The 26,198-nt window shown below is 43.2% G+C and overlaps 1 protein-coding gene across 9 annotated transcripts in view; it reads right to left on the bottom strand.

Moving 5' to 3' along the window:
• The window catches only part of UBR4 (ubiquitin protein ligase E3 component n-recognin 4), a 78,959-nt gene that overhangs the window by 36,611 nt on the left and 16,150 nt on the right, over positions 1–26,198 (bottom strand). For 5 of the 9 annotated variants that reach the window (XR_015704260.1, XR_015704261.1, XR_015704259.1 and 2 more), the window contains exons 23-64: positions 25,854–26,036; positions 25,505–25,627; positions 25,186–25,415; positions 24,407–24,531; positions 23,736–23,833; positions 23,450–23,607; positions 22,509–22,718; positions 21,396–21,497; positions 20,409–20,509; positions 20,028–20,226; positions 19,628–19,816; positions 19,182–19,245; positions 18,802–18,993; positions 18,089–18,159; positions 17,804–17,951; positions 17,034–17,261; positions 16,641–16,811; positions 16,367–16,549; positions 15,927–16,085; positions 15,161–15,313; positions 14,637–14,864; positions 13,617–13,774; positions 12,390–12,561; positions 12,027–12,228; positions 11,568–11,731; positions 11,128–11,344; positions 10,510–10,726; positions 9,080–9,112; positions 7,881–7,944; positions 7,265–7,399; positions 6,424–6,598; positions 6,052–6,189; positions 5,480–5,601; positions 5,005–5,116; positions 4,350–4,480; positions 4,030–4,207; positions 3,739–3,843; positions 3,092–3,247; positions 2,223–2,391; positions 1,399–1,495; positions 864–971; positions 274–390 (exon numbers count right to left, since the gene is read on the bottom strand). Coding sequence is in view for 5 of the 9 variants with exons in the window: in XM_087755155.1 (XP_087611281.1) it covers positions 274–390; positions 864–971; positions 1,399–1,495; positions 2,223–2,391; positions 3,092–3,247; positions 3,739–3,843; positions 4,030–4,207; positions 4,350–4,480; positions 5,005–5,116; positions 5,480–5,601; positions 6,052–6,189; positions 6,424–6,598; positions 7,265–7,399; positions 7,881–7,944; positions 9,080–9,112; positions 10,510–10,726; positions 11,128–11,344; positions 11,568–11,731; positions 12,027–12,228; positions 12,390–12,561; positions 13,617–13,774; positions 14,637–14,864; positions 15,161–15,313; positions 15,927–16,085; positions 16,367–16,549; positions 16,641–16,811; positions 17,034–17,261; positions 17,804–17,951; positions 18,089–18,159; positions 18,802–18,993; positions 19,182–19,245; positions 19,628–19,816; positions 20,028–20,226; positions 20,409–20,509; positions 21,396–21,497; positions 22,509–22,718; positions 23,450–23,607; positions 23,736–23,833; positions 24,407–24,531; positions 25,186–25,415; positions 25,505–25,627; positions 25,854–26,036 (6,285 nt within the window). In the remaining 4 variants the exon portion in view is untranslated. The remainder of the gene's footprint in view (positions 1–273; positions 391–863; positions 972–1,398; positions 1,496–2,222; positions 2,392–3,091; positions 3,248–3,738; positions 3,844–4,029; positions 4,208–4,349; positions 4,481–5,004; positions 5,117–5,479; positions 5,602–6,051; positions 6,190–6,423; positions 6,599–7,264; positions 7,400–7,880; positions 7,945–9,079; positions 9,113–10,509; positions 10,727–11,127; positions 11,345–11,567; positions 11,732–12,026; positions 12,229–12,389; positions 12,562–13,616; positions 13,775–14,636; positions 14,865–15,160; positions 15,314–15,926; positions 16,086–16,366; positions 16,550–16,640; positions 16,812–17,033; positions 17,262–17,803; positions 17,952–18,088; positions 18,160–18,801; positions 18,994–19,181; positions 19,246–19,627; positions 19,817–20,027; positions 20,227–20,408; positions 20,510–21,395; positions 21,498–22,508; positions 22,719–23,449; positions 23,608–23,735; positions 23,834–24,406; positions 24,532–25,185; positions 25,416–25,504; positions 25,628–25,853; positions 26,037–26,198) is intronic. The other 4 variants (XM_087755158.1, XM_087755157.1, XM_087755160.1 and 1 more) reach the window with 4 other exon arrangements.

Raw genomic sequence — 26,198 nt, forward strand, 5'->3', positions numbered from 1 at the left:
CGTGCTGCCCTTAGCTCAGTAAGAAACCACGGACAAAACAAATGAATCCAGTAGTCTTCACGTGTTGGTTTCCTCCATTCTGAGTTGCAGCAAAGATCTTTTTTCAGAAGTGTCAAGTAACATTACAGATTCCTTATAAATTTTTCCAAAGCACTTTTAACTGTTTTTCAGTTTTAGACCAGCTCTTTCAGTTAGCAGCTTTTAGACTATCTTTGATGAACAAAAGCCCCCCAACCACATCATCCCCCTGACAAAGCAATGTGAAGCATGTACCTCACAAATGGAAGACTTGGATCCTGACTTAGTTCTGGACATGAACACACTAAGCAGCCTCATTACCACCAAGTGCACTTCATTCACAGGAGAGCGTTCGTTTTTCTTAGACACATCCTGCAAGGAGAGAGCTTGCTTGCTTAATTACAGTGCTGAGCACAACATCCTAAACATCTACATTTCAGTGCTCTGATCCTCATGAAGCATTTCTAATTTAAGCTCAAGCAGTAATACTAAAAAAGCAGCACAAATTCCTCAATGTAAGGGTAGACAGCGGCCTGGATGCCAGAGAACAGTATTACACAAATGAAAAGGTATATATGTCAATTATGCATCACTGATCATGCCTGTTTTAAGAGTGGAATTCAAGAGAAACAAATTTTGCTGCTCACTTGTGGATGCTGGAACCAGGAAACAGTGAGAGTTACACTCAGGTCATTTTCTACCTTATGCGAGCCAAGAGAAATAAACTGCCTGAACACATCCATACGGCAATGTGTTTCTATGACTCCTATGCATTTAATCCCTCCATTGGAAGAAGCCCTGTCTAGGAGGAGCAAATCGAAGAGTGTGCTCATACCACAGCTTACCTTTTTGTCCATGCACAGTTCTGCAATCAGTTGGGACAGAAGGTTATCTAAAGCACCCTTGTCTTTCTCATCATCTCCATCTAGGTCTGTTGTGAGCATCAGAATAACCTGGGAATAGAAGCCAGAGAACTAAAAGAAGGCAGGTTGCATGTTTTTATCTTTCACAAAATCCCTGAAGATTTTATCTTGATTAATTTATGTTCTTTCCCAAATTCTGCCTGCACCATCACACCCTAATATGAACATTCAGTATAAACCCAAAAGATCCTCCCATATACATCAGTGAACCCTGGTTCAAGGATTTTAGCCGTTAGGCTCATCAGCCAACTAATGCCACACTGAGAAAGGTTACACATATAGCAAAAACCTGCGGGTAAGGAATGCTGTGCAACCTATCAAATGCTTAGAGCTGGACTCGCACACCGTGACTGGGCAGGAAAGAAAAAGAGAGAAGCACGTGCAAACAGAAACCCGGCAGTCGTAGCAGTGATTAACTGTTTTGTTAAGGCTTAACTCTTGAGCCCTTCCCCGTTACCTGCATATAAGGAATGGCCCGGACTCCTCCAACATTCCTCAGCTGAGGTAAGTTTTGCAGCAGCCTCTCCAGCAACATCAGTCGGACCATATGCAGCCTGGGAAGTCAGAAGCCAGGAATCAGAAATGAAGGACTTCAGACACATCACAAGAAATATTAGACCCAGCAGGATTATCAACAGAGCGCTGCAATTTACCACAGAAATTCAGAGCATGAAGAAATCCTAAGGTCATCAAACCAGCACAGACAGGAGTGGACTCCCTCAGACTTTACAGTCAAGCGATGTCAAAGATGCAGAGCAACTCTGACAATGGACGTAGTTCTTCACTTCAGAACTACGCCGCGTACCATGACTACTTGCAGAATTCAACTGTCGAGAAACAGATACTACAGTTCCAAACTGCACTGTAAAAATGACTGACCATCTGTTCCTGCAGAATGGAAAACTGCAGGTCTTTCTCAAAGTGCTCAGCACTCCTGCACATACTTTTTTCCTAACACTGAATTTCACAAGCTCCCGAGCTGTAGATTTTAGTGATTCCTCTGTTTAATAGACTCATGCAGGATTTTTTCATGGCTTTGTACAGGCAGCAGTTTTGTGGGACAGACAGTAGGTATGTGTAACATGTCACATAGTGAATGCACAGGGGGAGGCATTTTCCAGTGGCATAGTTTGCTCTTTCTATGTTTCTGACTTTCGATTTTTACTATCCAGAGTCACAAATTGTACTCTGTGAATTTCAGCACCTATAGTCCACTCCTCCATAACAATGACACTGCAGACTAGGTGTGCTATTCTTGAAGAGGAAAACCAAGCCCCTTGCCTGTTGCTGGTGTGGACATCTCCCTCTGCCTCCCCTTCCCCTTCTGAACCATCTCCCTCTTGCTGGCCTGTGGTAGTGCTGATAGCGCCTGTGCTTGAGCTGACGCTGCCTGGCCCAGCAGGGTGGCCCTCCGCTGTCGTGTCCCCATAGGCACTACTACGGCCAGACACTGAAAAAGAAAAAAGGGAAAAACAATGTCAGCACAGCTGAACGTGCCTCTTGCCTGCTTCGTAGCAACCGACACAGCTGAGCTATCCTTTGGAATTATGGTTCTAAGGAGACGGTGTCTTTGGTTATCTTCATAAAGCTAGAAGAGAGTCATTTCTGCAGATGCAACTTAACCCCCCTAGCATTCTTCTGTTTGCCAGTCTCATCTTTGTGGCCCGGACTGAACTGGTTCCACAGCAGTAATTTAAGCCAAGTCAGGAGAGGCGTGTTATATATAGGATGGGCAGCATGGACAAAATCTTTTTTTAAAAGTCTGTGATTAGTTTTACCTGGGTATCAGTCCCAAGCAAAAAAGAGAGAAATTAATTCTGTCCCATCCAAACTTATCCAACAGTTGGTGAATTCCTTATCCAAACTTATCCAATAGTGAATTCCTTCAGTCTTGCTCTAGGCTACTACATTCTGTTATTAAAGGCCAGCAAAAACTGCTGCAGATTCCAAACTTCTAGAAAACTACAAAAAGTGAGAAAATACTCAGTCTGTATGACACTTTGGCAGTAACCATAAAATGATGCATGGCATCATCTACTTGGAACTGAGATTTCTTCTTTGCCAAGGATTACCCACCCCTCTCACACTGGTAAAGCCCTGTTACAGTAGAAAACAGACAGGCGGACAGTGGTGCAGCAAGAGATACTTACCGCTGTGCTCACCAGCTACGGAGTCCACCGCGCTGCCACCGCTCTCAGAGCCCACGCTCCCACCATGGTCTGCAGGTGAAGTCCGCAGAGTTGAGCCATCTGTTGCAGCTGTGCTGCCTTCATCATCAGACGCTGGAGCTAAGAGAATAAAGAGAGCTGTTACAAGTAAAAACACTGTCTTGATAGAACTTCAAAAGAAGCACATGCTACAAAAGAAAAGCCACAAATATTTGTCTTTGTTTTTTGTGTCAATTTTCAACTACAAATCAAAAGGGAACTTAGAAGTGTCCATCAGTACATTTAAGTCTGCTAAAAGCAGCGGAGGGGAGATACCCTGGGAAGGTTTCCTTCTCATCAAATAGACAATTGTACAAGTTATTTGAAGAACAACGTCTGGTTGTTTATGAACGCAAAGGAAACACAGTATATGGTTTATTTTGTCTGCTTTATTTTAAGAAGAGGAAATAACTTCCTCAGAAGCCTATAACAAAAGTCCATCAAAGCAGGAAAAAGTCATAAATACGCTATCAAAAATACATAAAGCCAATAGTAATAACTCGTTCTTCAAAACTGTATTTACAAACAAATTTTAAGTCATGATTTAGGTCAAAATCAAAAAAGCTTGATTCCTCACAGTGAACAGTTACCTGATGCTGTTGTATCTGAGAGCGTTCCGGCATCGAGAGAAGAAGAGCTGGGTGCTTGGCCAGACAGTCCTAAGCTCTGAAGTCCAAGTGCACTACTGCTGCTCCCTGCAAGAGGAAAACAAACTATGAGTATCTTTTTATGAGAGAATTACGTTAACTCTGGCCTTCTCTATGATAGTTCTACTCTCTTTGCTTTGTTGGTGGTGACATCAACAGCTTCTGCTCTGTTTCCTTCCCAGTTTCCTCATATTCTATTTACCTTTTTGACTGCCAATAATGCCTACATCTTACCTTGCTGATCTTGTTGCAGGCTCAGGGCAATAGCCAGTTCCACCATTGTTTCATCATCTGCATCTGGAGGAATATCCAGCATAGGAGGGAATCCCTCTGCTCCAGCCAGAAGAGCCTCCAGGGGAGAAGGATTCCCATTATTCACATTTTCAGAAGTCTCCAGAACCATAGATTCGGACTACGGAGAGGAAACACAGTGAGAGCTTTTACCAAACCACCACCAGCTAATAGAGCACTACAAACTTAGTCATCATAACTAAATTAAACTCAAGTACCTAACATACTTAACAGGCACCAAAGAGAAGAAACTCTGGACTTACCACCATCTCGAAGTCCCCGTGATCAACTTCGCTTTGCTCTTGGCTTTCCTGTCGGATATGCTCACCGTTTGCTATCCCAGAACTCTGCAGCTTGTCTTCCGCGTCGTCATCATCATCATCATCCTTATCTCCTGAGTTACAAAGGATTAATTCACAAACGTGCTCTTTTCTCACATCATCATGAACAAGGTAATTAACGCTGGAGATAAACCTAAGCTGTCCTCAGTTTACTCACAGTCACTAATAGATTCCATGACAACTACAATTCATGTCAATGTGAAAAAAGTATCTCTTGGATGGAGATCCGATACCCTAATTTTGGTGTGCACCCATCTTTATGACTGATTTATAAGGACTTGAAAATATGCAGAGAAATACTAGGGCAGTCTGGATTACTACCCCCTAGATAAAACAGTCAGATTTCCCTAACACTGAAATGGGAAAATCTCAGAGAGATCTCCTCTTTGAATCCAAGAACATCAAAGAAGAGGTGAATGTTTAAAAAAAAAAAGTTTTTTAGGGGTCAAGAGAGAGAAAAGACAGCAAAAAGACTGGGCTTTGTCCCATTTAAAAGACTACTTTATTTTCTTGTCTTTTCTGACAAATAAAGTAGGTCATGCTCATTTAAAGGCAAAGATGAATGGATCTTGCCTACCCATAGGAGTATTGCTCCGAGGGGAGGATGGCAAGGTGACATGTCTCCGCTTGTTCCTTGGTCTCAGCACTCTGATCAAAGCTTGTTTGCAAGAAAAGCTCACTGCAGGATCCTAGAGGGTTAATAATTAATCATTAAACTCCTTAAGCTTTAAGTGCTTATTCACAGTATTTGGAAAGATAGCTAAAAATACACTTATGACTCTCTGTTGGTCATGATTCACATAAGACATATGTCACTGCCCAACTTCTGAACTCCATTTCCCCCAGCAATAAAGCAATACTTAACTTATTGTTCCACATGCAGCACATCACAAACATTATTAAAATACAAGGAGAGAGATTTCTCCTTCTTTCACTTCTGGCTCTATGTCTCTATTTTGTATCTGTACTATGTATTATCATTCCACCTGTATTTAATTCTCTTCGTATTACCAGTGTTACAGGCTGATGCAGAGCACAGCAACATTACATACCGGGCAAAGTAACATCTGCATATAGATCTTGGATGCTGTATGGATACAATCCAGTTCACACGTGCAGTATCCATGGATAATATCCACCAAAGCATTGACTGTGGCTTCAACATGAGTGAGACCTAAGGAGGAATAAAAGTAGGACTGTAATCAACTATCTTTCCAGTTTGGCACATAGAGTGAGACACTGCAGGAAGCATCTTTTGTTTGTAGACTTCAAGGCACACTGTTAGCACCACAAATATATTGAAGTTTCAACCCCAAATAAGCTTAGACACCAGTCTTGTCTGCCCAACAGAATACTGTGTACGCTATATACCAGCACCCCTGAATATCCTCTAACACCATCCGTGAAGTCAAATGTGAATAAATCAATCATCAGTCCCTTTTTACTAGCACAACGCACGTACCTTTGAACAAAAGCATTAGAGCAGATATACCTTAGAAAGCATTCATTGCATCCTTAACACCCTAAGCCTAGTTTGGAACAAGTCATTTTCTCTGTTTACAAGCTAAAATAGCCTCCTTCAAAATACACAAGCTTTACAATAGCAAAAGAAGAGCTAGCACACCTGGCAAGCAGGCAGGGGCAAGGAAGGCGTTTTTGGGTTTTGATGCATGTAGCTTCCAGAAGTGGTTGACCAGCTGGGTAATAAATGTGCAGCCATCTCCTTCAGCCTGTTTCTGGGCCTCTTGCCCTTCTTCATTCTCTGTACAGATTAAAAAACAGTTGTCAGATATGTGCAGGCGAAAATGTTAACAAGCAGGGTAACACCAAGTTTACTTGAAATGGCTTTTGTTAGAGGCTCTGATGTCCTCATTACAAGGACTATTGCACGTCTAACAAACATGTCAAATACAATCCCTGTCACACCGAACCAGATACCCCAAGACACGTTCAGTTATCACAAGAGAAAGCTGGAGAAAAATCCAGACTTCTCTACCTGTTTCCAACTGTGGCAGCTTTGATTCCGTATAATGGACCAGATTGTTGGGTCTCATAATAGCAATGGATCGAGCGGTGATGACCAGCCTCTGAAACACTTCAGGATCAAGGTCCTTTCCTTCTTTGGTTGAGGAACTCAAATACTGAATGGCTTTACTTAACAATGCTTGATCCTGTAAAGTGAAAGATAACATAGGCAAAGAAAAACAAAAGACAGCAACACAACAAGGGAACTGGAATACAACTGCAGGACAGATCCTGGGGAAATTTGGCACTTCCTGCTTTAACTCTTGGCCAATGTCATCTAAGAAGGACAACTAATACTGAAAAGTCATCCTGTAAAGGAAGAAATCTGGCTTGAGAATGGATTTTCACATTTTCTTCCCCTCAGGCTTAAATGCGGATGGAAAGACCAGTGTATGAACATAATCATTCCAGTGGTGAGCAAAGGCTATCTGCAGGCATCCGTGCATTTACTGCAATTATGTTGGCACACAGTCTAACCACTACTTACCCTAGTATTTTCCTAACACCCTAAGCCAGATGCCTGTGGAAACGGAAACCAGAGCTACGAAGTTTGCAAACAAACTTCATGTGTTTAGAGATCCTGACTTCTCTAGATTAACTGACATTATTTCCCAACAAAATCTTCAAAAAGCATTTTTTAAGTAGTGAAGTTCTGGTGAAACACAAAAGCCAGCAAGGCAGGCAGCAGGAGCTAAAGGAAAATTAGCCAGCAGGTTTACGCTGCAGGGAGGAAGGGCTTTGTAGGGGCGTGCTGCACCTCAGCCATCAACTGGCAAGTTACAGGAGACACTGAAATCCTTGCACCGTGTTACCTTGTGGTTATGGTATGCTGAGCGGCTGGTGTGCAAGCTAGCCAAGAGGCTCTTGGTCTGCTGCTGGACACTGGAAGGAGCTGGCATGGAGAGCAGCATAGTAGCCAGTTCCTGAGCTGCCACCTTATTCTTCTCCTGCTCCCAAGAAGAGAAAAAAAACATTCTTCAGTCCATTTCCCATTAAGGTGATGCACGAGTCTGATTTCTCAGCGTACCTGCAGCTCCCTCCCCTCCTTGCACTGCGCATACAAGTTTCTGCCTTCCTTCAGTACAGTTTTGATAGCCTCCTCAATTTATTATTTGACATTTAAGGAACATTTCACATGTCTACACAAGAAAAGTCCTTTTGAGATTTATGGGCTTCTACTCTGCTGTTTTTGTAAACGAGGTCACTCTACAGCACAAAAATCCCACCAGCCATAAATGCAAATGCCAATTGTCATTCTAAACTAGTTTCAAATGCTTTTCGCTAAGTCAACTTTCAGATCAGCGCTCTGAGCAAAACGGATGCGGCTCTCTTCCGTATCAGGCCCCCAGGGCTGCAGGAGGTGCTGCTGATCTTGCCCCTCCTCCCCCATCTCTGAAAGCTCAAGAATGTATTCAGAAAGTTACTTGCCTTCTCGTTGACTGGTCCTACAGCAAAGCAGCTTTCCAGTGCTTCTAAAGAACTCACTACTAGCCTGAAGGGAGAAAGGAAAGCAGGCTTGAGTACAGCAACCCTTCTCTCTCCTTAGCACTTTGCTTTATGCGGGCTACAGTCATGAGTAGCTCAGAGACAGCTAACGAATGCCAAGTACAAAATCAAAGCATGATAAAACCTGCCACAGGCACCATGCATATCATTTCATTGTGTTACAGACCAGAGTTAAACCTGGCTCACGCTCACAGACAAACTTAGGACTGCTTTAATAATCCACAGCTGAAAGACAGGGGCTTTTCTCTACCAAAGAGGATAAAACATTTCCTTACACAGCCTGCAGCAGGGATAACTTGGATTGTCTTGACAGTACCAATTCACCATGGCCCACAGACGTACATATGACTGCAGATCAAGGGTTGGTATGACACATGGGAAAAAGCGTAACCGACTTTTCTAAGGGAGCAAGATTCTACTCGCTTGCTATTTTCACACAGGTTGCTCCTTCCAATTTGGAGTTTCAGCGCAAAATATTCCAGAGGGAAATGAACTTGGAGCACTGAGTACGACCCAAGTGAGAGATGCTGAAGTCCAAACTTTTGACAGCGGTAAGGCAGGCTAGTAAAATACTTGCCCCAAGGGAAAACCTTATTTACAACTTGCGGCAAAGTGCTGAATCTCCCTTGCAGCACCACTTCATGCCTCGCGGTAGAACTACCTGAAATGCCATCTGACACACCAGAAGGAGCAGTGCAAGAATACAGGAAAAAGGAGGGAAGACATAGCATTAAGGGGAGAAATAACAGTGTAGGATTGGATACGAGGTAGAAGAAACAACAATTGTCTGGTCTGGTGGGGATAAATAACATTACATTCCCCTACCTGCAGCCACCCTCCATAAAGCTAGTAGGGGAATATAAGTGGGATAAAAAGACGCAAGGAGGGAAACAAAGTGAAAAGAGGAGACTGTCAAACAAGCAACAGTTATGCTGTATACAGCAAAAATCTGCAAACCACCTCATCTTTACATTTCGCTAAACCATCTGCCATGCAATGACCAGAATGTAAAGAAGCAAATGTCACTTGGAAAACAAAAAAACAGTCAACAAAAGCCACATCATGTGTTCTGTCTCTCTGACACACACTCATTCGTGCAGAGAAAAGGATGGCATACTAACCGGTCCAGGGTGGTTAGGGACTCAGTTTCAGAACTTTGGGGGAGCAAAGAAAAAGGAAAAAAAAATAAAAATGTGTAAAGCTCACAGAAAAACTCCCTAGAACACATTCTAAGCAAAAGGCAAATTAAATGGGGAAATCAGGAAGCCGGGAGAGCGCTATATACAGTAAATCTGAGCACGGTTCTTTCTATCTGGGCAGCAGACACTTGCCTAATAGCAAAACAAATAAAGGAGATCCAGGCCACCTAGCACGGAGAAGCCAAGCACATTACTCAAAGCACCACCGAAGGTTAAATTTGAAGTACAGACACCAAACTTCTGATAGGAAAGCTGCCTCTTGCCTGCCATTAGTTGTTCCTACTCAAGAGGCCTTTTATAAGGTAACCATGCTGCATTCTGTAACACGTAGGTAAAAATAAAAAGAATATTTTTTTTGATTCTGAGTTTTTAGGATATAATCCCACTGCTTTGGAAAACCAGAAAGCATGTCTGTGCAGAGAGGGACATCTTGTGGAGATGTCACAGCAGAGAAGGGAAGAGAAATTAAGCACAGGAAAAAATTCCATGAACTATTAGACAAAATATTAAAGGATCACCAAACAGGTCCTTCAGCTGGACATAGCTGCCACTTCAAGCCCTGAACCTTTACCTGAGAATTTCAGTAAGACAAAATGAACCACCATTTACTCACAGTCAAGCAGCGTATCCCTTAAAACGCTCATTTTTCAGCAGTGCTAGTTCCTCTCTGATCTGTTTCCCTCCTATCCTGGCTAGCTTGCCAGGCTTTCTACAACCCTCATGGCACAGACTGTATGAGCTCAGGGAAAGAACATGGGGTGGATATAAAAAAAAAAAAAAAAAAAAAGTGGTCTTTCTTCTGCTAAATATATGCCCAGCTCATCTTATGGTTTGACTCGCAATAGGGATATTGGGGGGGTGGGGACCTAACACTTTCTCCACCACAGTAGTTAAACCTGAGGCACAGAGGCTACACGGTAAGTTGGTGGGAACCACTCGCCTAAAAAGCAAGGTCAAACACAAAGTCCTCCCCAACACTGAACTTAACTTCAGAGAGGCCTAACCTTTGTGAGCTCTAGAGAATGAAAAAGGGCCAGCTTGAAATGAGAAAATGTACCAAGAGGGCAGAAATCTCTTTTAGCTCTTCAAGACTGCTATAACAAATGAACTTAGCAACATGAAGCATGCACACAGATCTATCCATCTACTCCACCAGATAAATCAAGAGTGAGCACAAAGCCCTCCTTAGAAGATAATGATTGACTTTTCAGTTGTTGTTTTCTATGGCCGTGAGAACAACTCCCTAACTCCTTAAGTTCTCCCAGTTAAGACAGGCACACAAGTGTACCGAGGTCCCCTCTAGAGCAACTACCCATTTTCAAGGAGAAACAAAAGAAAGACGGCAGAAATACCTCTCCAGGACAGTGCCACTGGCAGCAGCAGGGGTAGCCGACTCCGTGTCTCCAGTGCCATTCCCTTGATTCAGGTTTGGGGGACAAACGTTGCTCACTGAAGCAGATGGGAAATCCTCGGGGGGCTCATCAGGCCACCCAAACTGCTCTTTGGTTTTGCCATAAATTTTTATGGAATCCATCATTGTGACTCCAGCAGGATCCACGGAAGCCCCAACTGCAGTAACGAGAGAAATTTCTTAAAAACTAACAAAACAGTTTCTTTTGAATACAAACAAGCATAGCCTCGTAAGGCCAGGATAGCGATTACACTGCATCATTAATATACAGTCACTCTGACAGTTTCATCTCCTTTTCAAAGCCACTTTCCTTTTCTACTACCTCAACACAAAACTATTGAGCTGAACTGAGCTATTGCACCTTCATCCACTGCAGCAAGAAACTGGGCCACATATAAAGTTATTAAATGTTTAGGATCTGCCCCTCGAACTGTTTCTGTAGTCAGGTCAAACAAACAGCTTGTGGAAACCCTCCCTACTATGAGGTGAAGCACAGTAGCTTCAACCCACGCAAGCAAAACCAGCAGGTAGTCAAAGCAAACAATTAACAAAGACTTACTGAAGATGGTTAGTTTTTTGTCAGCCTGCAATGCTTCCTCGCGAGTGAAAGGGAAGTCAAACCAACGAGCCCTGGTCATGTTCAGCTGCATGGTGCGGCCAAAGATCTCCAAGTACGAGGGCGCTCTCTCTATCGCTTGTGTGCCAATCTGGATCCGCATGCCTGTCATCACCATCGTGCTGTTATTGTTCGTCACTTCAATGGTGAAACCCCCAGGCTGCAGAAGACAAATCACAGCTCAGAAAGGCAAAGTCAAAAATTTACTCCTAAGCTAAGAATCTGAAGTTTGTACACAGGTGCCTCCACTGTTTATCTAACAGTATCGTGGGATTTGTACAGGGTCATTTTAACAATGCAGACTTCTAAGAAAAGGCATGCTATCAATTCAGACAATAACATCACCTAGAAGCCCAACAGAATCCCCGAATTGCCCCATTTACCTTTGTGTTGGCCACATACATGCCAGTGGAATTGAGCCGGTGCTTGATCTGCTGAGCATTGTAAACCTGCAGCAGGTCGTTGCCTCCAAACTCTACATCTGTGAGCTGCTGGTTGTGTTCAAAGAAGTCAATAGGGAAGTTCACTTGGCTGGATGTGCGAGTTGCTAAAAGGGAAGAGAGACGTTTTTGACAAAATACATTCTAAATAGGTGAAGCTATGGTACAAAAGCTGCAGAATGAGCTTGCCTCCTTTGGAAATGCCCATGTGAGCCAGACAGCTATGTATTTTTATATACATCTATGGAAACATTTTACCCAGACTTAGCCAGTACTTAGCCCTGAGGTTAACCGGTAATTGTCAGAAGTGAACGTCTTAAGTATCTATACGATGCTGATCAATCTTTGCACCTACATTTACCACCGCTACCTTGCACAAGATATGTATGAAAAGTCCCTTACTAATAGCAGCTGCCTTGCGCTTGCGAACTGGCTTCATGATGCTGATGACGCTGCTAGGCTGGAGAGAGGGCTGGAGCCAGTAGGAGGTATTCTCTACATTGGCCATGTAGATCCTCAGGCTGCCGTCTTCACACAGGAGGATCATAGTGGTCCTCTGCTGCTCATTGCAGGCTGTGTGACGGATGGCCACCATGTCCTGAATCTACAAAGGCAAGCAATGCAGGTCAAGGAAAGGACCTGGCAACTGCTGCTTGAGGAAACAAACTCTTTGCATTAGAAAAGCTGCAAATACTAGAGACCCTGTGGATGGAACAACAAGAAACCACATTCGAAGGGCCAAAAATACAGGGAACTATGACTAACCTTTGCTTTGGCTGGCAGGGTTTTAATCTCCTGGATGAGAAAGGTGTCCGGCTTCACCATCACCACCAGTGGGACACCTGTGGTTTGCTGAACACAGCACACCAAGCCAGGATGGTTCATCACCTCAGACCACTGACACAGTGCCGGTGAAGTCTTACTCCCACCGTTTGAACTGCAAGAAACAAAGGGCAGAATGACATTAATTTAAGAAGCAACAACAGGTGAAAACACACAAAATCCATCACCATTCAAATCAGTTAAAGCTTCATCCTCAGCAGGAATTCAAAGCAATGTATTAATGACCAGCCAGGAACACCAGTGCCCAATTTATGGGTGAGAAACCTGAGACGGTCACCTGAGTGGGCAGAAGGCACAAGCACCCCAATTCACAGCCCTGATCTCTACCCTGAAAACTCAAGGAAAGACACTTACTTAGTAACACTTTATGCCCAAAACTAAGGAAGTAATTTGAAAATGGCTTTGAACTATCTTTTTATCCGAACACAGTTCCATGTTTCAACACACCCAGTGGCACTAAGCAAAGGCCAATGCAGGAGAATCTGTGTGACTGCTCAGTGGAGAAAAATAAAGCTGCAAAAAGACTAATCCAAACTCGAGTAGGGCTAGGGAGCTCTTGGAAGCTGACCCTTCTCCAGAGCCTACTCACGACAGCGGCTTTGTGTCAGGCTAGTGAAGAGTCTGTGGCCTAAATGCCCAGCTCTGGTTGTCAAAACAGATGACAGAACAGCTTTATTCTTGCCACATTCATAGCATAAGAGATTGGTTTCCCTCAAGGGAGCCTGAAAATAAGCCTGAATATGCACAATACACAAGGTCCACTGCACTACTGGTGCCGAAAGGAAACAAAGGCTTCCTGCTCTGCAGCCTCGTGAGGGTGGGTAATCCCATCGGTTCCAGCCGCTGCACCAGTAGCAGCTCTGCACTGTGCAGCAAGGCTGCTCTGAAGCCACCTGTCTGATGTGAAATCCTAGTGGGAAGAAAAAAATGCATATGCGCCCCACTGCCGAAATGGTCAGCTTTGGTTTCAAGCCATTCTGCAATTAGGGCAGAAGCAACAAGAAAAGCAGCAAGAAATCATCAGTCAAAAAGGGGATCTTCACCACAAGCTTTGGCCATTCAGAGCTGGGATGTTAAGAATAATTAGTAATATTGATTAGTAATAAACAGAAATTAAAACTTCAGGGGAGCCTTCCACACAAGCCTCACCTCTTTATGTTAATCGGGAATAGCCGCTGCACTTCCAGATTGGCCCGGCTGATGGTGGCTGCGAAGGATTTGCCTTGACAGTAACTGAAGAACAACATCTGTAGCACATGGGAGTAATACACTGACACACCGCCTCCTGCTACCTGGCCATTACTGTCCTGTAGGATCAGAGAGAAACGACGACATTTAAGATAAACACACATCCTCCAAAACGCTCTTCTCAGGCTTTTAAATTTCTCATGATGGAATTATTCCAAAAGCCTCTCCCCTGCCCCCTCCCCACCAGTGAGAGAACACAGCTCTAAATGACAATTTTCTAAGCTCAACTCCTTGGTGAACTCATCCATCAGATACTTCAAAGGCTTTTGAAGGGGTACTGAGATTGCATACCCGTAGGCTGTAGGCAGCGCCCTCAGCTACCGCATCGGTGTGCTTCAATGTTGTATGACAATCTCACATGGAGCACTCCCCATGTTCCCAGCTCATAAAAGAGCTTTCCTGAGGGCCTTCTTCTCATCTATTCCCCTGTTTTGGAGCAGGCTGGGGTAAAACCACTCAGTGAAATGTGGACAGATTTTAAAAGTCACCCCCAAGACTACACAGCTGCTATTGACCAGAAGCAAAGGCTCACTCCACCTCTGCAGCCCCAACAACGGTCAGTAACTTTATCCATTTTGGTTACTGCACCTTTGGAGTGCCTCGCTCTGAGAACAGCACTGCTCTGAAGCCATCTCCCTGCTGGGCATGACTTCAGAGCCAGCCATGGAAAACAGGCTCCATTTTCTAGATGAAAGGATCAAGGGGTTTAATTTTCAACCCCACCCCCTTTCACTGCAAGGCTATTTCTCTCTTTAGAGGAATGGCAAGCTCATTGATCTAGATCAGGGGGCTTAAAAGGGAAAAAAAAAAATCAACCAACAAACAGGAAAAAAGGGAAACTTCTGCCTTCAAATGTACGACACAAACAAAAGAGAGAAAGCCACTGCAGCCCATACTACAAGAAAGGGAAGTCACCGGCACCTTTAGGTCCTCGTGATTGACTTCAAGCACATTGGTGACATAGAATGGTCCATGCTGGGCACTGCTCGCCTCTTCCATGAGCTGCGTATAGATGTACCCAGCGGAGGACATGATCACTATTATGTTCTTCCCCTCCTCGTTGAAAAGGAAAGTGACATCCCTGATTTTGGAACTCGGTAGAAGGAAATAGAAAGTTGGACTCAAGGCATCTACAGAGAGATCGTAAATCTGCGGGAAGAATCAAGAAAATAATTAACTACTACAATACAAAACACTGCAAATGGACAAAAGTTGAGACAAAGGAATGCCTATTAGATGCTATAGTTCACTTTTTTGCTCTTTGGGTTCTTTGGTTTTGCTTTTTCTTATGGCAACAGTAGCCAAACACCACAAATTTATATTTCCGATTTATTTCTAACTAAGAATATTATCACATTCTTCTGCATGCAACTCAGCAAAGGTCCAGACTCGAACGTCTGAAAGAAGACAACCACTTATCATCAATAGCTTACGATCAAACATACCTTCACAAAGTCTGCAGTCACAATAGCAAGCTCTGTTTGAGATCCTGGCAGCCACACAGCTTTAATGATGAAATTCCCAGTGGCTAGTTGGGGATGAAGTACCAGATGATCAGAGACTGATCCAGAGCTGCTGAATGTTAGCACATGGCAGTCCTGGAGTAACGAAAAAGATTGGTCAGGTATTAGAACACAATGTTCATAAACATTTCAAGCCAAGAACGGAGTTAAAAGCCAGCATTCCTCTTAGGGCCAATAATGATTCAGAGTAAGAATCTAAAATCCCTGCATTTAAGATAAATGACACGAAAGTTTGTAAAGAAAAAAAAAAAACCAAACCAACACCACACAGAGCCCAGCTGTTTCTTAGGTAAATAATAGATTTGTGGATTCTGCACTGTGAAAGCTGAATCTAAATTTGGGAGAATACAAAAAAGAGGCGGCATTGCTACAAAACACTGGCTGTTACAGACTAGTTCTAACACGCTAAGTTTCACATGATTAAACCTTGACTCCTGTCTTAAAAGTAAAATTGGCCTAAAACCAATAAGAAGTATTATTTTATTCAAGGCACTGTCTCATTTATTATATTACTCATACAATTACTGCTTCTTTTACTTCATATATCTAGTAGGAAAGCGATCCTCGAGCTAAAATTAGTGACAGACCTTTGGAGCCAGCTCTGCACGAGCTCCTCAGAGGAAAGAAATACAGCTGGTTTTGAGCTGACGTTTCCAACTGCCCAGAAAAGGGTTTGTCAGGTACTTACTTTCAGTCCACACACGGCTAGGTAGTCCTCCTTGCAGGGATTTCCAGTTAGGCTCAGTACAGTAAACGGAACGGGTGCGGACGCGAGGCGAGTAAGGGTCAATTTTCTTTTGCTGGAGTCTGCTTGTTTGAGCAAGGCTGAGAGCTGAAGGACTGTAATCTGCAGAACAAAATGAACTTAGTTACCCAACTTTACAACTGAGCGGAAAAAGGCATTTCAATTTCAGCTCTATGACTGTGTCCCCACAGTTTCCATTGTTTCTGCTGCGAGAACTCTTTTCTCCCAAGAATGAGAGGTTTTTCTAAGGTATTGAATACTTTACAGAAGATCCAGACCTCAGGACAGGCAGAACAAATCATATTCTGCTTCTTCTTCAGTATTCTAAGGCTGTTTCATTTTCTTTAACAATCTAACATTCTCTACAGAGTTAGAGAACTCACCTTGCCCTTTTCGTGACTCACAGCCAGGTGCTGCCGACGTCCATGCGGGGACGACAGCACGCACATCGCCACCCGCCTCAGCACGTGGGCGCTGATCAGCTGCCGGATCGTCTGGCCCTGGTCACCGCTGTAGTTCATGCGGACGTTCTCAAAAGCACCTTCTTGAGAGCCAAGAGTTGGGACCTGAGTCGGTAGTAAAAGCATATCACTGAAAGCTTTCTGTTTAAAAGTGATCCCACCTACCCATAATCCAATCACTCCTTTAGTATCGTACCATCAACTGATCCGTCATTTCTACTGACTTGTCCAAAGTATGTAGCTCATTGAGAGCTTGCTGTGCACGACTGCTGCTCCCCATGGCCGAAGCTTGCTGGAAGTTTATCTGAATGGCATCCATCAGGAAATTCAGCATCTCCAGCACCAAAGGTGCAAAGGAGAAGTTGGCCTACAAGAAACAGATCAGGCAAGTGAGGCACAAGATGCTTCTGCTGGGAATCTTCACAAGAGCTGCACGTCAACCGGTTTTTAAAGCCTGACACCACTTTTATGATCCTTCTTATCATAAAGAAGAGCATAAAAATCAAGCAACTTGGCTGATAATCAACACAGCCTGCCTAAGATCCTCATCATAAACCATCTTCTTTTAACAGCTAGCTAATAATTATACCTGGGACTGCAATTCCTCTCGACAGCCCTCAACGTTTCTACACAGGCTGCTCTTCTTGGGTTTTTCTTCGTCAGGGCCCTTCCCCTCACTGATGGTGACCTTGGCTTTCTCTGCAGGAGAAGTGCTGGCATGTCGAATGACACTCTCGGGCACTCTGGGCTCGCTCTGGAAGGCGGATTCTTTCATGGTAGAGCTCATACCACTGCTGGGAGTTCTCTTCACCAAAGCCTGCGAATGACACAGCAATGCTGAAAGCCCAAACCAGACTCAATTTTACCACTGACAAAATGAATACAGATTGTAATAGCAGCAAGATTAACGTAATTTTCAAGAAACAGAGTGCAATTCTCTTAGACCACCATTTTAAAGAAATAACACAACAGTATCCTGCATGCCACTCTCCACGCAAGTATTAGAAAAACTTTCATATTTAAGATAAAGTTACTTTGTTTGCTTCCAGTGGAAAACATGGGAAAAGGTGGTATCTGACGGCTGCGTCGCTTAAGCTAGCTTGCAAATTCTGTAAAGGTAGGTGGAATCCCAGTAGCCACTAGGACAGAGATTTGGTGCAAAAAAAAAAAAAAAAAAAAAAAAAAATCGCCAGGCAAGCTGTAAATCAAGAGGGTTCATTATAAAGCCAAGGCCTTCAAGTCTTAGGACTCTTATGCACTCGTATCATGACGTAACTTATTGCAGAACAGAAACCTCTGCAAAAGACTTTAAAAACTCAAAAAAATCACAGCTTGTATGTTGACATGAAGACACTTTACCAGGCAACTGCCATCTTCCTTGGCTCCACAGTCACAGAAGAACGATCCGTATTTGGCATAAGAAATCTCATGATCCTTGTGACAAACTTTAGCACAAACCGTGCAAACACCAACCCCATCAACCATCTTGCAAGTGTGACAGTGATACCTGCACAAAAGAAACCATATGAGTTATAAAATACAGTGCCTCAGGAAGGCTCCACAGGCTGCAGGCCACAGACCGTTTCCTTCCCACTGGCCAGAAATACCAGTCTGAAATTCTGAACACAAGTTTGAGATACTTACCAGTGTTGATTCATGAATTCCTTCTGTGTGATGGTGAAGGTACAGAGTTTATTACAAAGAGAATCTTCATCCTGAAAAGAAGAAAGTCATTTTAGAAAGGTGTTATAACTGCAGGTACAGTAAAGACACATGGTAGAGATTACATTCCTCAGACACTAAACGCGCATTTTAAGAACAGCAAGTTTTAGCACCACCTAGCTAAAAGAAGGCAGCTGGTATCAAACCACACAGAAAGAGGAGATGGCGACATTTTATAGCAACTCGGAAGAGTGAATCAAGAAAAAGAAAACCGTAACAAAAATAATATATTGGGACAATAAATTTTAAAGAATGCATTAACAACAGCTTTTTTTCCCCCACCCAACAGCACTGAAAAGCCTAATCTAAGTTGCCTGTTGATATAAAAGCTAGTAATTGACAAACAAACCAGTAGGAACAAACCCATATTAGTCCATTTCTGCCTTTTTGTTTTCTAAAAAAAAACCAAAACACCCCAAGCTTTTAACTTCTGTTGACTTCACAAAGGCAACAGATCTACCCACAAATGACAGATAGTCTCTTCCAGATCTGACAACTAGGATTCTTCACTCAGTCTCGCATTAGGAATAAACAACAACAACAAAAGCTTCATTTATAACCTGAGTAATTCTGATTTGGAAGCTGCAAAACAAACCTTCACCTCATTTGCAGCGTTAGCTGTGACTACTGCCTACCGAATCCTCAGCTTGAGAGTCCTCCTCCTCCACTGCCAACTCTTCCACCCAGTCTGAATCCACCTCAATCGCCCGTTCCTCTCCATCAACGGAAAGATGACTTGGTCCTTGGCCACTGGTCTGGCTCAGCGCATTGGTGACATCGGCCAGGTAAGAGACAATATGGCATGTACACTCCAGGATAGTCACATGCTATAAAGCAGAGATGAACGACAATGAGAGGCAACTTAGATCCCATAATAGCTGCTACAAGGCAAGAAAATAAAACACTCCCCCGACCAAACTGCTTTAAAACTCGCACTATGCAACCAAAACAGGACAGCTGATACAGCTCATGCTTGAGATTTATTCCTGCAAGTTAAGCAATAGACACGTCTTACCTTCCCTTGCATGACGTTTGCATTCATTTTTTCTACCACATTCTTTTGAGACAGGTATTTCTTGCTGTAACACAAAACAGTGGAAACGATCATCACAACTGGCAGTCTTTGGGAAGTATAAACTCAGTTCTCCCCAACAGCTTCCAGCATTCAGTTTGCTTTAGATTAGCAACAGGAAGCTTATAAATCCAGAAATTAAACCATCAAGAGTGGAAAAGACAAAGAAACCACATGGCTGTTCTTAACAGGGGGACACAGATCGGCCTCTCTCAGACACTCTCGGCCTCTCTCAGATACTTTATATTCCAAACAACAAACAATAAACTAAAAATAAACATGTGTCAGTAAACATGAACTTCTGTCCCCAAATTACCAGGGGAAAGAAACAAAACATATCAGTCTAAGCGATGCAGATCAACAAACAGCAGCATACAGTTCGCTCTTACCATCTGCCTAGCCAATCAACAGCAGCACCATGAAGCTGGAGGTGTCCCGCGCCTTGTCCTGCACTAGCCAAAGTTGCCATCACGACCATCAGTTCTGGAAAGCCTGTGCCATCACCATTGGCCAACATTTCTGTTGCCATTGGTATCAGAGTACTCAGCAGAACAGTGCACACGCCTTCTCCGACTTGGCTAATCAAAAAGAAGAAAGTTTCAGACACGGTACACCACCCGCTGAAATACAGCTAAGCCCCACACTGCAAGAGCGCTGACACAGCAATGCTTTCGGGGCAAACAGAAAGCTGACGACAAGAAGCCATCAGCAACTCACAAGTAATTCGCATATGTAGAGAATAAAAGAAATGAACAGCATACAAAAGAAATTACAAAGGCTGTACTTTACCTGTTTTCCCGAACAATGTAAGTTGTCAAGAGTTGCAGCAGTTGCCTGTTCTCTTGAACAACGTCCAGTTGATCTGAATCTTTGGGTGGGGATGTGGTCATCCTGGTTAACCAGGCCTGGAGACGTACAGGCTCCACACAAGCCAGCTGAGCCAAAGAACCACAAAGCCGCAACAGGCTGGGGTTGGGACTCTTCTCAGCTGGTGGAGAAAATGACTAGTGAGGGGCAGATGCTACAATGAACGTGTTTGAAGATGGCTTTCCGTTAAAAGCGTGAAGCTGTCACTCCGCTTCCTGTTAGAGCATCTTCATATCGCAGTCTAATACAAGAACAGTATAAGGTGGACAAAGGCAGGACAGAAGAGATTCAACAATCACTTACTTAGCTGGAAGAGCTTGGTGAAGAATTTCAGCACCCTGTTGCAGAACTTCGCCGAGAGGTTTTCATTGGCTGTCGCCATCATGATCTGGACCAGTTCTCCACTGTAGGGAGGGGGGAAATTAAGTCAGCTTTGTAAAAGACAACCCATTCCTTTTTTTCATTTGCACTTATGTCTGCCCTCACATTTAAGACTGGTAATAGTTTTTACAACATTGCTCAGCACAGCAGCCGAGCCACAGAAATTGCTCTCAGACAAAAAGCAAACTCTTAGCTCAGACTAAAACCTGTAAATCTCATGAGCTCCCGAGCAGCATATCAGTGTTCTCCACATATCAAGTAACACAAGGCCTGTACTGGTTTCCAAACCAAAATTCAAGATTTTCTTGCCTATTTTTCCCTTCCATGTTAACAAAGCACAACGGCCAGCCACCAGACTGCTTCAATTTTGAACTGCTGAACAAGTAGAGAGCAAAACCAGACAATGGTCCCCTTTCTAATACAGAAAGCCCCTCCTCCAGTTCACCCTCATATCTCTTCAGAAGACTGTTGTTGTGCTATGCTGTTTCCATCACAATTTGCTTGCATAATTCTAAGTCAGGCCAACACCCCGCCTCCACCCTTAAAATTATCAACCCATTGCCCCGAGGAAGCGCTGAGAGAACTCGGGATTTTGGAACTGCCTTATAGACCAGCACCTCTCAAAAACCTCCTTATAATGCCTTTGACAAAACAATCATCTTGCAAGACTCCCCACTGATGATCACTGTGAGAACTCGCTGAACATTTTATTTGGAGTCACAAAGACCCTTCCCACACAGAAAATCTTCTCACACTCTAGTGCGCTGCTTGACGAGCATCGTATCCTTACGGGGTTCTGCCTTTTCCTGCGCAACAGCATTAACATCACTTAGGCGTTGACAGTGACAAGCTAAGAGAAAAAGGAAGGGAAATAAAGTCCCTGGGCTACACCTTTCAGGATGACTTCACCTTTCTGAAAAGAATTCCTCCATGGCTTTTCGGGCCTGGCTGCTCTCCAGCTGTTTCTCCAGATGCTGCAAACATTCCTCCAAGATGGACTCATCCAGGCCACTGAGGATCAAAAGATGCATATTAAGTAAGAATATATAAGAGCAATTTCAACAATTTCAACAATTCCGAGAGCCAAGAAGCGGTCAATTTTGCTAACACAACTCTAATAAACTTTCCGCTAGCTGAAAGCAGCTCTCCTTCCAAGAGACAGGAGAAAAATAATTGGTGAATACACACACATAAACACCAACAAATCCACCAAATGTTCAGAAAAAAAAAGTGGCACGTGATGCTGTAGGCAAGTTACACAGTCAGAAACCTAGAATAATCTAGACCTTTCAGACTCCTCACATTACAAAGTCCTCTAAATGGCTGCTCTTTTTACACTTTAAGTCTCTTTCAGTGTTGCTCCTCCCCATTCTCTCCTGTGCTCATCCCCACTCCACAACGCACCCTGCAAGTAAAATCCAATTACGTTTACATTCTCTGCCAGAAGATCTCCCTCTGAATACCTCCCATCCAGAGAGGATCAGCGTTAAAAAAATGCAACATCATTATGCCTAATGGTTTTATGTTTCAGATGAGTAGAATCAACATCTGCGCATCAAGCTTATTCCCTCTATGAGCACAGAGAGTAAGGGGTGGGAAGCACAAATCTGGCCAGTTTGCTACGATAAAGCAGGGATTAGCCACCCTTTTAAACAGCAAGAGAGACAAAGGAATATAAAGCAAGTTAGGGTGGCATCTTCAGCTTTGATTTTGTGCTTGTATTTACATAATTTTCTATTTGCTTAAATAAAAAACTATCCAAATATATACACACTCCATCTAGAGTTACAATGATGAAAATCCACACTGCCTGAATGGCAGTGCTGAAAATTCTGGTAACGTGAATAAAATATCTTGTATTTTTAGTCTACAAGTACAGAAGTCTTCAACAGATAAAAATAAGCTGATTTTTCGCCTTTCTGTCGTGCTGTTCAAGAACAGACGCTGATGTTTAAACATACTGTAGTAATTCTTTGTGTACAGCTTTCTTGGAAGAGAACTACAAGCCACAGAGCCCGTTACCTGTTTGGATCAGAGTGATGGGCCAGTATGTTATAGCATCCTGTGATCAGTTTCTCATAAACACGCGCCAGGAATTCATCCGATTCTGCAGGGCCCAAGATCCTTTCTAGGGAGTTGCTGCTTATCTCTGCCACGCTCTCTGTGCTGGTCTCCAAAAGGAGGGGCAATAGGGAATGAATCACCTGTGGCGGGTTCAAATCATCTGACCAGCTTGAAGAGAAAAGAAAACAAGTTAACTCTCTCTGTATGATGTATCAGAGAACACCCTTATTGGACAAATCAGAAGTCAGGCAAGTAAGGCACAAGTCTGGATGGAAGTCTGTGATAAAAACCCTCTTTAGAAAGCCAGGATAAATACACTAACGCAGCCATTTTTCCTCTCAGAAAAACTGTTCTCATTTGGAAAACCCTGCACTTTACTTTTGCATATATGCAGCTACAGCATTTTCCTAGACAGTCACGCTATCGCATACTACAGCTTTTGGACTTGTCTGCAGTGTCAACAACTATTTATTTGTTTCAGAATATCTTAGAGTAAGTCCCTGGGGGGGGGGGGGGGGGGGGGGGGGGAAATCATTCTTTCATTTCTCTTTTTCCTTATGCTCTGAAAACATCACACAAATGAATAATAACAAAACAGAAATGGACTAACTGGATCCATATTGCCTCAGTGTACATCTCAGTTTCTTCCAGTCCCTATTTACTAAAGGTTTCTCTCAGGGAGTCTGACTTTTGGAGATACCAGATCAAGACAGAAAGGCTATTTTTCATTCATTTTTCATACATTTACTGTACACTGAAAGTAACTCTGTTAAAGGCTTAGTTCAAAATACAGCGCCAGTTCAGCAAGCGTCACACCCTAACAGTGTGATGAAGACAGACATTCAGAGGAGCAGACAGATCTACACAGCAAGAATGTAATATAAAAAATCATCACTTACACCACGAGATCCCCAGTGAGTCTGACCAGGGAGAGAAGGGTGTGTTTTAGGGAAGCTGCAAGAGGTAGACTTTGGCTGCAGAGAGTACCGAGGTGGGCGGCCTGAACTGCGCTGATGTAGCTTTCTGCAGGGATCGTGTCATTCGCAAAGGCGTTGCGCTAAGGGTTGAGACACACACGCACAAAAATCAGAACCATTTATCCTTACAGGAAGGCACGCTGCCTGCCATTCCCAGCAATTCTTGAAGTTAAGATCAGACCAGATCAATCCACGAGGCTGGACTCACCCATGAGCCAATGTTTGGAAACTCATTTGTATGAATGTTGTTCCATGATTCACATAAAGTCTGCACAGCTGATGGCAAGTTCTGAACAAGTGTTGGACCTGGAATTAATACGGAATCATAAGTCTCTGAGTAATTTCATGGGTCCTACTGAAAACCAGAATGCTTCTACAACAGTTTAAAACTAGATCATTTGATTAAGACACAACTGTAGCTAAGTTGAGCTGTAATTCTGCTGAGGGCTAGTTCCATGCTTTTCTACAAGTCAAAATTATTCCTGAAGTTTGCAAGAGCTTCCCAGCTTTTTCACTTTATTAAAACAACAGGAAACATGGCTAGAATACTAACTCGCAGCAGTCTTCAACCTATCAACATTTCACAATTCCCCTTACTATGCCATGCCACTGGAGCACCAACACGGTTATAAAAGCATTTCAATAAGCCAGATAAGCCCACAAAATAGTTACTGTTTCAAGGTTTGCCCAACTTTTTCAGGATTTTTTTTAGGATACTGAAAGGAAAAGACTTCCCAGTCTGCTGCTGACAGGATAATGCGCTCATTCGAACACAGCAGTCGAGAACACAGTAGCCAGCATACAGCTTTGAATGTTGGCAGCATCGTAGAAAGCTTCACCTACAGAGAGAAGGAAATCTGAACTATCCAGTACGCTCACCTAGAGTATTAGATTTGCAACGGCTGGATCCAATGGCCAGGACAGCAGCATAACCTCGTAGCTTCTCTTCAGAGGGTTTGTTCTCAGTGGAGCCCTCTTCAGAGAGGCTCCGGAGCAAGTAAGATCTGCATTCAGGATGGAAAGGATTTGTTTCAGAAAACAGCTCTGCATTTCAGAACTAAGTGTGTCAATATAGTGACAGATAAGAAAGCAAACTTCTGACGTTCTGCCCTATACTTCGTGTTACACTACTAAGGGAGTTCTGGGCTTTTATCTCCTCTAAGCTACTTACCAGGAAAAGCGCCCACTCAAAAGAAAAAGCTGATTTACTTTTGCTTTCTTCTACATAGCTTCTAATGAGAGTTTAGAAGACTTCAGACTCTTAATGTAAGAATTAAACCCCCTCTCTTTCTTGATGGTCTGACAGTCTCAATATTATCTCAAAGAAATAACCTTAAGTTGCGCTATGCTAGAGAGTGGTAAGAGGAGGTTTCACCTTTGGAGGAAAAGCTGGTTTTGCAAGCTTGCAAGAAAGTCTTGAAAGATCAGACGAGGAGGCTACTTAGAAACAACAACTTCACATACATGGCTTGAGAAGCTACTTTTTATTCTTCTTTTAAAATAATCAAAACTCTACAGGACATAAGTTAGTATAATTATACTGGACTATCAAAAAAAAAAAAAAACACCTACCTCTAAGAAAACAGCAAACAAAATGCAAAGAAAGCCCTATGGCCAGAAGAAAACTGTATTCCTACTAGCGACCCTAAGGACTGTACCTGGTAAACGTAGCGTAAGTGTCAATAAGCTGTAGCGTAGCAGGCAGGAGGTTCTTGGTTATCTCTGAAGACTTGTGTGGATCAGTTTCTGCAGCTAGCTTGGAAAAGTGCTCATCTAGAGAAACCTGAATCTTGGAAATTGCAGCATCAAGGGTGTAAATGGACTGTAAACTAGGAACTTCGTGCAGTTGGAGAATAGTTGTGCAATCAACACCACAGAAAGAAGATATCTGAAAATACAAAGGGACCTAACAGTAAGTGCAAATCATTCCACGAAAACAGAAGCTCCATAAACACAATTGAATTCACACCACCTTACCTGTCGAGCAAAGTATTCCTCTGCTATTTCCACATCATACTTCACTGAGCTGCACTTGCTGGAGGCCAATTCAATGAGAGAAGCAGCATGGTCAGCTTTCATGCCCTGCTTGGTAAGGTGATCCTACAGAGGCCAAAAAAAGACCTGTCACACTTTAAAAGTGCTCTAGAATTAACCACTCTGGCAATTACCAGACTAGAACGCTTTAGAAAACACAGACACAAGTTCCCATTTCTCACCACCACGCCCACATAACAAATCCCACACGCAGTCAGCGCGGAAGAACAAGAGACTGACATTCTTACTGCCAACAACATTACAAAACACCCCTATAAAGATGAGGCTGTACCTTGATCCACGTGACGTAAGACGCGATGCGCAGACGAGAAGACCAGCGCAACGTGTGTAAAATATCACATTCACTCATCTCTGGTGTGTTCATAGCCAATTGATTCATGTAGTTTTTGGATGGAGGCAAAATCCCTAGTATCCGCCACAGTATCAAGAAGTAGTACTGAAGTGCACAGGCTTCCTAAACAGAAGTACAGTTGGACAAATTAATAAAGAAATATTGCAGTTTCAATCGTTACAGCTACTGAAGTTATCTCATCAGACACTCTAGACTCCTGTAGATGTGCCAAATCAGATGATCACATGCTGGACTGAGTTTCTGTCATATTGTACAACAAATTAT

Source organism: Nipponia nippon, unplaced genomic scaffold, assembly GCF_047370975.1.
Source record: "Nipponia nippon isolate SJK-2023a ecotype South Korea unplaced genomic scaffold, ASM4737097v1 scaffold_19, whole genome shotgun sequence".
NCBI lineage: Eukaryota > Metazoa > Chordata > Aves > Pelecaniformes > Threskiornithidae > Nipponia > Nipponia nippon.